This window comes from Narcine bancroftii, chromosome 14 (assembly GCF_036971445.1).
Source record: "Narcine bancroftii isolate sNarBan1 chromosome 14, sNarBan1.hap1, whole genome shotgun sequence".
Taxonomy (NCBI): Eukaryota; Metazoa; Chordata; class Chondrichthyes; order Torpediniformes; family Narcinidae; genus Narcine; species Narcine bancroftii.
In genome coordinates this window covers 6,658,891-6,671,679 of record NC_091482.1, presented here as the reverse complement: position 1 = coordinate 6,671,679, position 12,789 = coordinate 6,658,891, and the positions used below count along the sequence as shown (strand labels likewise).

At 46.9% G+C, this 12,789-nt stretch overlaps 1 protein-coding gene across 7 annotated transcripts in view; it reads right to left on the bottom strand.

The window, feature by feature from the left end:
- LOC138749514 (aldehyde dehydrogenase, dimeric NADP-preferring-like) overlaps positions 1 to 12,789 on the bottom strand; it is a 109,577-nt gene that overhangs the window by 80,776 nt on the left and 16,012 nt on the right. For all 7 annotated transcript variants that reach the window (XR_011348713.1, XM_069910951.1, XM_069910957.1 and 4 more), the window contains 6 exons: positions 11,904 to 12,112; positions 10,792 to 10,909; positions 8,270 to 8,411; positions 7,056 to 7,222; positions 4,582 to 4,681; positions 1,724 to 1,956 (listed from right to left, as the gene is read on the bottom strand). Coding sequence is in view for 6 of the 7 variants with exons in the window: in XM_069910951.1 (XP_069767052.1) it covers positions 1,724 to 1,956; positions 4,582 to 4,681; positions 7,056 to 7,222; positions 8,270 to 8,411; positions 10,792 to 10,909; positions 11,904 to 12,112 (969 nt within the window). In the remaining variant the exon portion in view is untranslated. The remainder of the gene's footprint in view (positions 1 to 1,723; positions 1,957 to 4,581; positions 4,682 to 7,055; positions 7,223 to 8,269; positions 8,412 to 10,791; positions 10,910 to 11,903; positions 12,113 to 12,789) is intronic.

The window sequence follows — 12,789 nt, the reverse complement described above, 5'->3', positions numbered from 1 at the left end:
ACTATGAGCTCTTGTATTTATCTCCCCCAATCTCAGTGGAAAAAGGCTATTCACATCCACTCCGTCAATACCTCTCAAAATTTTGTAAACTGCTATCAAATCTCCCTCATTCTTCTTCGCTCCAAGGAATAAAGTCCTAACCTGTTTAATATTTCCCTGTAACTCAACTCCTGCTGACCCGGCAACATCCTAGTAAATCTTCTCTGCACTCTTTCAATCTTATTGATAGCCTTCCTGTAGTTAGGCAACCAGAACTGCACACAATATTCCAAATTTGGCCTCACCAATGTCTTAAACAACTTCAACATAACATCCCAGCTCCGAAACTCAATGCTTTCATTAATCAAGGCTAAGGTGCTAAAATCTTTCTTCACAACCCTGTCCACCTGTGACACCACTTTCAGGGAATAATGTATGTGTATTCCCAGATCTCTCTGCTCCTCTGCATCCTCAGTGCCCTGCCATTTACTGTGCATGTCCTACCTTGATTTGCCCTACCAAAATGCAATGCACACCTCACACTTGTCCACATTAAACTCCATCTGCCATTTTTTGGCCCATTCTCCCAGTTGGTCCAGATCCCTCTGTAAACTTTGAAAATCTTCCTCGTTGTCCACAGCGCCTCCTATCTTTGTGTTATCAGCAAACTTGCTGATCCAATTCACCACATTATCATCCAGATCATTGATATTGATAACAAACAATGGTCCCAACACAGAATCCCTGAGACACACTACAGGCCTCTAGCCTCCACTATCACTCTCTGTTTTCTCCCACGCAGCCAATTTTAAATCCAGTTTACAACCTCTCCATGGATACCTAGTGTCTGAACCTTTCTGCCTATCCACAATAATCCCATTTTCTACTCAGATTGCCTTTAAAACTCCTTCTTCTTGACCTTACAGGCAGCACCTGATTTAAACCCAGGTCTCCGGCACTGTAATAGCGTTGTCTAACCACCATGTTAACTGTGCCGCTCACATAAATGTCTTCAATTCAAATACTGGGGGAAGTTGTTGCATTTCTAATCTGGTCCCCTCTACATCGGAGAGTCTGGGCGCGGACTGGGAGATCACTTTGTTGAGCACCTCGGCTCTGTCCCCCACAATAGCGTGGATCTCCCAGTGACCACCCATTTCAATTCTTCATCCCATTCCCTTGCCGACACGTCTGTCTATAGTCTCAAGTACTGCCAGACTGAGACCACCTGCAAATTGGAGGAACAACACCTCATCTTCTAACTGGGCTCCCTCCAACCGGATGGCATTAATATCGACTTCTATGGTTTTCGTTGGACCCCCGGTCTCTCTATTGCACAGACCCCATGTCTCCTTTCGCACAAACCTGATAAATTCCACCTAGTCCCTTATCCCATCCAATTAACACCTTTTGTTGGTCTGGATTCCTCGTGGATTGTTTGAATTCTGAGACTTTGATATATCCTGCTTCTGCCATTTCCAATTTTTTCTTGAAGAAGGGCTCAGGATCGAAATGTCAGCGATATATCTTTGTCTCCTATAGATAAAGCAGCTGAGTTCCTCCAGCATTTCAGTGTGTTTACTACAATCAAAGCATCTGCAGCCTATTGTGTTTCTCACTGTTATTTATCTATAATCCATTCTCTCTCTGTAAACAACTGATATTTCCTATCATACACCCAGCTCTGCTCCAACTACCAACTCTTTGGCAGACACAGTATTAGACGCAATCATTGCAGACTCACCTTAACTATTATGGAAACCACTGCACCCAGCAACATGAACCCAATGAGCTGCATTTTCCTGCTATCTCTTTTCTTTAGCAGCCACAGTATCCATTTCTGCTTCGAGTCACTGGCAGGGGCGTATCGGATGCTGTTCACCTTTTCCATGCCCAGCGACTTCAACACACAGGCTCGGCGATGGCTGAATGTTTCAAAGCTGAATCGGCCGTGGTACGCGCCAAAGCCACTTTTACCTGTAAACGGTATTGGACTTCATGATAGCATGACCACCAGGGGCAAATTCTGCCCAAAAACTTTTCACTGTTGTAAAGTTGAAACAGACCCAGGCAATTCAACTTTTTTTAAAATTTGCAAAAGTGAAATAGTCCAGCCCCTCACAACAAAGTCCATATGGCGCCACTGAGGGCCACAGCACATATAAGTAAAAGCCTTGGTTTCTTTTCATCTCACTCAGCATAAATTTTTTTTATACAGTTGGAGAGAAGTACAGAAGAACTCAATGCTTCACAGGGAAGGGGGCCCATAAACTTTGATCAGGTGGGGGGGGGGGGGGGGGGGAAGGAGAGGGGTGGAGACATAGCCGAGAAAATAGCTGAAATATTGTATCGGGGGCTAGTCTGTAAACTTCAGTGTCAGAGGCATGTAGCATTAGGACAGCGTGGCGCAGTGGGTCAGAGGCACTGAGTGACCCAGGTTCAATCCTGATCCCAATCCTGTCTGCGTGGAGTTTGCACATTCTCCCTGTAAACGTGTGGGTCTCCCCTAGTTTCCTCTCACATTCCAAAAAAGGTGCCGGTTGAGGAAGCAGTTAGCGTAGCGGTTAGCAGCGAACCAGGTTAAAATCCGGCGCTGTCTGTACGTTTTCCCGTGACCTGCATGGGGCTTCCTCCCACCCTTCAAAACGTACATGGGTTGTTGGTAAATTTGGGTGAGATTGGGCAGCACGGGTTTAAAAGGCCAAAATTGGCTTCTACTGTGCTGTCAGTAGATTTTTAAATATTGAATTGGCCACCATAAAACTTCAAGGGTGTGGGTGAGTGGTGGAACCTGGAGGAGGGAGTTGATGCAAACAAGGAGAGAATAAAATGGGGTTAGCAGTTGGTCAATAAAGATTTGGTGGGCTAGAGGGTCGGTTCCTCTGCTATTTCTGAGACCCTTTTCAAAATGATCTACAGTGTGATGACAAATTTCAGTATAATTAACAATTTATGATAAATGTACTACTTCCATAGAACTGGTCTGTCATCCAATGTGGTCAGGGGACTCACAAAACCAGGATTTGTGAGGGTGCTGAGGGCAAAAAGGTACCTACTTACCTGAGGCAATGCGATGGGCAAAGTCTGGAAGAGGTATTGGAGTCTCGGCAACACGTGACAGGCAAGGTCACAAGTCCTCCACAATTTTTTTGGAGCAAGAGGACATCATTAAGATTGCACAAATTTGATAAATTGTTGTGTTTATAAGTTTATGTTTGTACATTTAAAATGTTACTATGGATATTTCTGAAAAAAAAATCAAAAATAAAATATTCAAAAAAGGTAATCACAGAGCACCTAGTCATAGGGATGACTTAAGGTGATATGTGTGTGGAAAGAAAACGTTTGAAAACCACTGGTTTAGGGTCCCTGAACAGGTGCACGTCAGCCATAAGTTGTCAGAGATTGGAAGGGAAGAACAGTCTCCCCCTATCCTCTGTGTGATAGAATGAGTGCAACGCTGTGACAGTACCAGCAGCCCAGGCTCGAATCTGGCACTGCCCGTATGGAGTTTTTATGTTCTCCCTCTGTCTGGGTGGGTTTCCTCCAGGTTCTCCAGTTACCTCCAACCCTTCAAAAAAAAAGTACAGGAGTTGTAGGTTAATTTGGGTATTTGGGCGGCACGGGTTCGTGGGCTGGAAGAGCCTTCAACCACGCTGTAAGTCTAAATTTAAAAAATGAAAATGTTTTCAATATCCCTGCAAGAGTCTCACACCATTAACAAGAGGACAAAGATCCCCACGACCCTTCTAACCACTATCTTGCGTCTAAATTATAAAACAAGGTGATCGTTTTGCCCATCCCAGGGTCAAAATTTTATTTAATTGTTTATATTTCAGGGCCGATATCCCTCAATACCCAAAAATCTATCAACCTCAATTCAGGACAGTGTCAGTGAAAAAGACTTCACAGATAACTTGGGTAGAGAACTCCGAAGATTCACTGTCCTCTTGGAGAATCAACTTCTTTCAGCGCTCTTCTAAACAGGCAACCATGCACTGCCAGACTGAGACTGAATTGGAGGAACAACACCTCATCTTCCATCTGGGCACCCTCCAACCCGATGGCATTAACATTGACTTCTCCTGTTCCGTTAGCCCCCTACCAAATCCTCATCTATCCCTCTCTCTCTCCTTTCCCCCAGCCCTGCATTCACTGAGCAACCCTTCCCCGATCAATTCTCACCTTTCCTCTCCTGTCCTCCAATCCACGTCCAATCCTTACCTTTTCTCTGTTGGTCTGTGCTCCTCCCCTGCCAGCCTTTTAATTCAGACGTCTACCTACTTCCTACTCATACCTTGAGAAGGGGCTCAGCCCCAAAATGTTGGTCATATACCTTTACCTCCTATGGACACTGAGATCTGCTGAGTTCCTCCTACAGTTCTGTGCTTTAACCTTGTCTTGAACAAAACTCGTACATCCTTCACCAAGTCCCACCCCCAGACCTTAAGCAACCGCCTGCCCCTGGTCTCAGGTGCCAACATGCAGACCCTGCTCTGAATCAGACATGGAGGGAAGAGGCTGGGCCCTCCTTGTAACTGCATTCCCTTTCCCCACCGCCATGCAGGGTGGACAGATGTTAATGAATCGCCCCAAACTCACCCACGCCGCCGAACGGGAGGGCCGGGATCGAGTAATGGATGAGACAGTCGTTGGCCGTTACTCCGCCACTGGACGTCTCCCCGATCATCTTCTTCACCAGCTGTGCACAGAAAGAGAGGGGGGGGGTCAGGCCCAAATTGGACGTGCAGTAACACTCCGATAAGCTGGCACACTCTAATGGTCCAATTTCATGGATGATTGGATGCTCTTCCTATTAATATTTCAGCATATATATTTTTTTCAGATAATCCGTGTAAATTTTACACTGAACTCATTAAGGTGAGCAACGCAGGAAAACCCAGACCCCAGGTGGGTGTCAGACAATGAAAGAAATGCCAGCCGTCACCTGGAAGGGTTTTCTGCCTGAAATGTTGACTGTCTATTGCTTTCCATGCATGCTGCCTGACCCACTGGCTTCCTCCAGCCCTGCTTGCCTGTGTTATTCAAGAGCCTTTGGACTCTCCAGGATCATACTCCAATTTGCAGGAGGCCTTGGTTTGACAGTGCACAAGGCCACGCACAGCCATGTCAGCGTGGGAGTGGATTACGGAATTGAAATGGTTGACCACTGGTAGGCTCCCGCAAGTGCAGTGAAGGTGCTGAATGAAACAATCTCCCAGTCTGCAGCCAGTCTCTCCCATGTCGCAAGGCCACAATGGGAACACCAGATCGGACTCTGGCAAGGTACAGACACTATCAATCAGTGGGGATTAGGACCAGAAAGTTCACCTTTTGCTTACCCTGACCCTGACCCAGGTAGAACTGCATTAAGGCTGTGCTCTTTCCGCAGTCTGTCTGTGTCAAACCCTCACAACATCAACTGGCTTCCAAATTCTCGTCCTCCCAGATCAAGCACCTGAAACGTCAACCATTTCTTTTCTCCCACTGATGCTGCGCCTATTCCAGCATCTGGGGTCTCTTGTGTGCTTGCAGTTGTGGAATAGAATTTCCGGGCCACATACCGAGGTGTTAGAGGAAGAGAGATGGCCAAGAGTACAGAGCCACTCCCAATTCAACAGCACCTTAACGGAGCAAAACGGAGAAAAACACAGCGTCTGCAGACACTGGGGAACAACAGTGAAACCCTTGTTATCTGCAATTCAAGCAACCAGCAAACTAATCGAGAAAAATAAATATATATATTTTTAAAACATTAAATAATTAAGAATAAATAAAATAAATAAATAAAAGTTCAAAATTGTAGAGTAAATGTTCTCTGAAGTAACACATAAACCATGGTGAATATTCAGCCAGCAGAGGGCCTTGGTCAGGCTTTGCTTTGAGCAGCTGTTTGAATAAAGTTGGGTGAAACAGCGATGGCGTCGCCCAGGATGAAGAGCTGGTTGATGCCGCTCCCCGTTAAGATGACTCTCTTAAAGTGCCTCCTTATCCCTGCTTAGTAAGAATCTTTATCTTTATTAATTTATTACTAAGTATATTAGTAAGGCTTTATCTGTAACCTTGGGGGAGTAGGGATTAATTATCTATATTATTGTCCGTCTTTTGGGAAGCTCCGTGGAGGGGGAGGAACCTGCAAACAAATTTGTGACATGTCCATGACAATAAATTCTGATTCTAAGATGCCGCGACAGTTAAATGTTTTCAAAAAATAAGACTGAAAATAAATGCTTTAAGGTTTATATGTTCATGCAAGTGAAATTTTTTCAGTTTAAGAACAGTATAGTATTTTTGTTTTTTTTAAACTGTTTATTCTAAATGCAAGTGTATTAGTTAGACATTGTAAGAGTCTCAAGCATCCGGAAAACTCACCTATCCGGCATCAACTAATCCCCACAGGTGCCGGACACCAGGAGTTTTACTGTAGTACAATACACAATGTGTTGGAAGAACTCAGCAGGTCATGCAGTGTCCAAGGAAAGCAGTAGGCAGTCAACGTTTTGACTCCTCTGGTTTCTGCTAGCCGACTCTGTTCTCCTTTTGTCAGCCTTTCCCTCTAATTCACAGAGCCATCCCCACTCCCCTTGTTTCCTGGTATGCCCCCCCCCTTATTCATCTATTACCTCCTGCCTTTGAGACTGCATTCTTCCCTTTGCCTCTCCCCCCCAACCACTTTGTTCGAACGCCTGCCCACATTTTGCTCATACCTTGATGAAGGGTTCAAACCTGAAACATTGGTTATGTATCTTTATCTTTGCTCCATAAAGTCCACTGATTGACCTGCTGAGTATTGTGTTTTTACTACATTTCGGGCTTTGAACCTCGAGAGACCTTGAAAAAGGGGAAGGGCTGAAATGTTTGGGGAGGACGTTCTAGAGCTCGGGGCTTGGGAACTGAAGGCAGGCCGGCTAATGGTGGAGCAATTCCATTCAGAGAAAGAGGCCAGACCTGAGGAGGACAGAGATCACGTTGGGGGAGGTGGCAGCCAGGAAGACATGGGAATATTTGTGGCGCTCACTGTCGGAGGACAGTGGGGAGTCCACGTAGCAGCTGTCAGTGAAGATGGCAACCCTTACCTTCTTGTTGTGCGAGAAGAGGTACAGAGCCAGAGGCTTCTCCCGCTTGTTGATGAAGGCGATAGCCTCGTCCACGCTGCTGACCGTGACAAGAGGCAGCAAAGGCCCAAAGATCTCCTCCTGCATGATCTTGGAGTCGGGATCCACATCAGTTACAATTGTTGGAGCTGTGCAAGGTGACAGGAGGCTTGGTTTAGAGATGGAATGGAAGGTCCCACTTTGCACACCATCGAGGGGCTGATGAGAACCCCGCCAGAGCCCATCTGTTACGGTCTCTGCCAACTCCCGATGCTGACACCAGTTCACCATGGCTGAAGTGGTCAGTCTCTCACAACCGTCGATGCACTGGGAGCAACTCTCCACTGAGTAGCTCCCTGTGCAGCTCATCAGCGCAAGCAGGCAAAGGGAACTGGGTTGGGAGAGGATGTGGATCTAGGATCTCCCCATTTGAAGACTGGAACTCAACACCATACTCATGGTCAGTTACTAGGGCAAAGAAGGGTATAGCCCATTAAGAGGCGGCAGGGTGAAAAATGACAGCTATCCATCACAGCTGCCAGACAGTCACAGGGTAACGATGGGCGTGACACATTGGGAAGGGTGAATAATGTCGGACAGCTGCCACATTCAACCACACCATTGGTTCCAACTCCCTGACCCCGTTCTAGATCCACAACTCTCACTGCCCTTTGCCAGGTGGCCCTCTCTCTATCCTAGACCCTGGCCTGGGACCTGGCCCGGACACAGCCACAGTGAGGACAGAACAGATAAGAGCAACAACTTCTAAACTGGCAGTTGGGGGAAACAGGGGCAGGAGATTGGTCAAAATCAGTTCAGCCTCTGCTGTGGCAGCACATGGGGGGAGTGAGGAAGGTGAAAGGCTCTCAGAGATGGCCACTCCCAGAGAGGGGAAGGGAGCTGAAAGAAGAAGCAAAGTCTCAGTGGGAGGTGGGGGGGGGGGGGGGGAACGTGGACAGTCACAGAGAGAGTCCCAGTCACAGTGTGAAGGAAAGAAAAGACCAGGATGTGGTTCTGTTGCACGACTGGACAGTGACCTCAGCTGCGTGTTAGGGATCAGAGTGTTAACCAACCGTATCTGCGCGGAAAACAGACATCACACGTCGCCCCACTGGTACTTTGCTCCCACAGTGCGGTGACTGTCTGTGACAGGAGGTGGAGCACAAGAGTCCATGGTGGCACAACCACTCACGTACCTATGTAGAGATCCCCTTCGTCATTTTCACCGCCATACGCCACGTTCACTCCTTCCAGCAGAGACATAATCCTCCGAAAATGCCGCTGGTTGACAATTCGCCCGTAGTCAGGGGATTTCTGGGGATCAGATCCATAAAATTCCTGCAGCAGGAAGAAACAAGCTGATTGAGAAACTCTTTGCTGGCCATCTTGATGCCAAGACATGAGGAAGCAGTGCCTGATGTTAAGGATCAATGATAAAGGAGTTGTCAACAGGAAGGGGCATCAATGAACCTTTCCCCAGCCACCATAACTAATCTGCTACATTGGAGATGAACCCAAGGACTGCACACCTCGAACGTTTCATAAATGTAAGTTAAATTTAGACATTTAGTATGGTGCTGCCCGTATACCTCAATTGACCTACAACCCCCCGCACGTTTTGAAGGGTGGAAGGCTTTTTGAAGGGTGTGCTTGGACGATACAAATGCAGTCATGGGAAGAATGTATAAACTCCCTACACACAGTGCCAGATTCGAATCCGAGTCGCTGATGCTGTAATATGCTAACCGTGCCGCTCCAAAGAACTGTTCATAGAACTGTTCAGTTTCTCATACTAGTTTGGGAACCCAAATTCCATTTTTAAAACCTCCCATCCTTACCCAGGTGGGGCATATACATGCCTCCAGTCTCACTCCACACATCAACATCGCCACTGCCTTTTGAAACAGACTTGCCAATCACGCAGTCGCAACATACTGCAAATGGTCAGGAATGAGGCCCAACATCTCTGCAGGAATGCAAATATGGGCTGGACTGCTGACCCTATCAGCAACACCCATGCTCCAAGAATTAATGAAAAAAAGAGCTGCACTGTTAGTGTAGCGGTTGGCGCAACATTATTACAGTGTCAGTGACCAGGGGATCGAATCTGGCGCTGTCTGTAAGGAGTTTGCACGCTCTCCCTGGGCTTGCGTGGGTTGCCTCCCACCCTCCAAAAGGTACTGCGGTTGGAGGTCAATTGGGTGTAATTGGGCGCCATGGGATTGTGAGCTGAAAGCTACAGTAACAGCCATGGAATGGCGACCTCCACTCCAGTTCCAACATCAGACAGGCTGCTGACAGCCACGTTTGTGGGAACCAAGATCATGGCGGAACAGTCGAACCAATAAAGGACAGGACAAAATGTAAAGAAAATGGGTGTTTCATTGTGTTAAAGGCAACATCAAAATGGCATACAAGGGTTGGAGCAGGGAGCAGGATAGCTCCACACCGAGGAATGTCCTTGTACACCACAAACATGTACAATCAGGAAAGCCAACAATACGTTGGCCTTTATTGCAAAAGGATTGGGGTACAAGAGTACACACTCCAACATCAGGTCCTGATGAGAATGGAGCAGGAATGTTGTGCACAGATCTGGTCTCTCCAAAGAAGGAGATACTGGAAAAAAGAATGCCAAAAAAATGTCACCAGATTGATTCCGGGAAGGTCAGGCTTGCCCTCGGAGGTGAACTGCGCTGGGCCTATACTCTGGAGTGTAAAAGAATTATATTAACTGATTGAAATGCACAGAACTCTTCATAATAGAGATGTGGGGATGATGTTTCACCTGGCTCAGGTGCCTACAAAATGGGCCACAATCTCAAAATAAGAGGACAGCCATTCAGGTTGGAAATGAAGAGAAGTTTCCTCACCCAGATGGAACCTTTGGAATTCTCTCACTAAGGTTGTGGGGTCTCAGAGTACATTCATACACTAACTGGTAAATGTTTATATATTCAGGGAATCAAGCAATATGGGGAAACAGATGGAGGTAAAAGATCACCCTTGATTAAATGGAATGGCGGGATGGGTCCGAGGATCCGAAGGGCCAAGCCCTCCCATCTCAGTCAGCTCCATAGTGTAATCCCAGGTAATGCAAAGACCAAATTCACATCCAGGCAGAAACTTCATGCTGATGTAATCACGAAGAAGGCTCGCCAGCGGCACTACTTTGTGAGGAGATTCGGTAGGTCACCGAAGACTTGCAAACTTCTACAGGTGGACCGTGGAGAATATTCTGGTTGGTTGCATCACTGCAACATCAAAGGCACCAGACTTCACTCCATCAAGGACATCTACATGAGGCAGTGTCTTAAGAAAGCAGCCTCTATCCTCAAAGACCCCCACCACCCAGGCCAGGCCCTCTTCTCTCTGCTCCCATTGGGAAAAAGGTACAGAAGCTGGAGGACAAGCATTCAACGGTACTCTTCCCTGTTGCCATTAGATTCCTGAATGATCGATGGACCAAAGAGACTGCCTTACTTTAACTTTCCGTGCACTATTTTTATTTAGTTTTGTAAGGTGGTTTATATAAATGTTTGCCACAGAACAAATGTATTTCATGACTTGTTCATGACAATAAATTCTGATTCTGAAACTCATTCATCTTGCACAAGATGAAATGAAGAGAACGGCCACCACATCCAAGATGGCCTTTCCTCTTTCATATGAAGGGTCCTTCATCACCCTTCTCTTCCCCCTCCCTTTTTACACTCACTGTAATGGTGGAGCTCATTTTCTTCACCAGTTCATCTTGGATGCTCTTATCACACAGGATGTAGTCAGGGGCGATGCAGGTTTGGCCACAGTTCGTGTATCGGCCCCACACGATACGCCTAGAAAGGGCAAACTGAGTATTTATAAACGACCAAAGTTGATGGCAGGAAATCTTTAACCAAGAATGTTCCTCCCTTCCTCTTGGATCTTGCTGCCCAGCATCCATAGGAAGTAAAACGTAATCAATGATTCAGGCTGCATGACCTGCTGAGTTTCTCCAGCACGTTTGTGTATTGCACTCGACCCCAGCGCCTGCAGTTTCCTGTTTAACGGTTTAACTGGATATGCCATTGTATAGGGCAACCCCAGAATTTCCATCTAAATGGTGGTTTTGAACAATACCCTTTATATAAGATGACCCTCTTCTCCTTCCCTCCCCATCCCCTTCAAAACCTGGCACTTACTGCTGACCAGTGGATGCTGTTAAAAGCAAATCACAATATTTTAATAACAACTTATCATTTAAAGGTTTAAATTTTATTTGTATATTTTAAAATAAATTACTGTTAGCTCACAAAACAGGTTGTTTAAAGCCTGCCCAAAGCCAACAGCAGTCGGACTGGGCGGATGGACCCTGCGGAGTAACGCTGAGACCTCGCAAATAACTAATGGGGCATGAACGAGATTGCATTGGAGCCAGTGGAAAGATGGTGGCGGTGCTGCGAATTCGTCGGCAACCTTTTGAGACAAACAGCATGGTAACAGGCCATTTTGTCCCATGAGTACATACCAGAGGTTTAGGTTAATTGGGCCGAAATGGCCTGATACCATGCTGTATATTAAAAGGTTGGCCACCCTTGCCATAGGTGCTCTGTGGTTAGTAAGGGATTACTTAAGGTGGTATGTAAATAAATAAAAAAATGGTTGAGTCTGTACGACGCCCCACCAAGCTGTACTGGGCCCCCAGGCAGATTTAAGAGCTCATCAGGACACTTAAATGATGGGAGAATCTCTGCGTCCACCACTCCATCAGTGTGTGCCAGAGTGAAGAGCAACTCCCACTCTGAAGACCGAAGATCATCGCCAACTGCCTTGTTTCAACCAGAGACCAACCTGCAGGCAACAGCCAGATCGCAGTCCGTGTCGACGTAGCATGGACTCTTCCCGCCGAGTTCCAGGGTGACCGGCGTCAGGTGCTTGGCAGCTGCCTCCATGACCACCCTGCCCACCACGGTACTGCCTGTGTACAGGATGTGATCAAAGGGGTGCTTCAACAGCTCGGATGCCTCCTGTGGCCCTCCTGTGACCACTGGGTACAGGTCCTTGAGGAAGGAAGGAAGGTTTTGTTGAGCCAATCTGCTGCTCCTATTACCCACCACGTCCTCCAAAATGCTGGGCTTCATTGGAAGAGGGTCACTCAGTCCATCCAACCACCATCCAACTGGCTTTCATGTCCCGGGAGAGACTGAGGGGAAATGTGATAGGGGCTCAACAGAGCAACATTCACCTCCATGCCACAGGGAATTCTGGCTGCATTATGTCATTAGGCTGGTAAGATAACAAAAGATTTGAAGGACTTGAGGGACTGAGTAACAAGGGGAGGCTGCATTAAAAAAAAACCAGGGGTGTTTTTCTCCAGAATAGGATAATGAGGCATGCATGGTTGGTGTAGCAGTTAGTGCCACACCTTTACTGCGCCAGTGATCAGGAATGGACCGGGGTTCAAATCCCACGCTGTCTGCAAGGAGTTTGTAGGTTCTCCCCATGTCCACGTGGGTTTTTTCCGAGGGCCCCGGTTTCCTCCCACCATTCAAAATGTACGGGGGGGGGGGGATTAGGTTAATTGGGTGGCACGGACTCATGGGCTGAAATGGCCTGTTACTGTGCTGCATGTCTAAAATTTTTAAAAAAATTTTTTTACTGCTAGCAGATGCTACAGAATGGTCTCTAGAATGGAATCATTCTGATTCTTTGCCCTCCGGCCTACCCAGACTTAGCA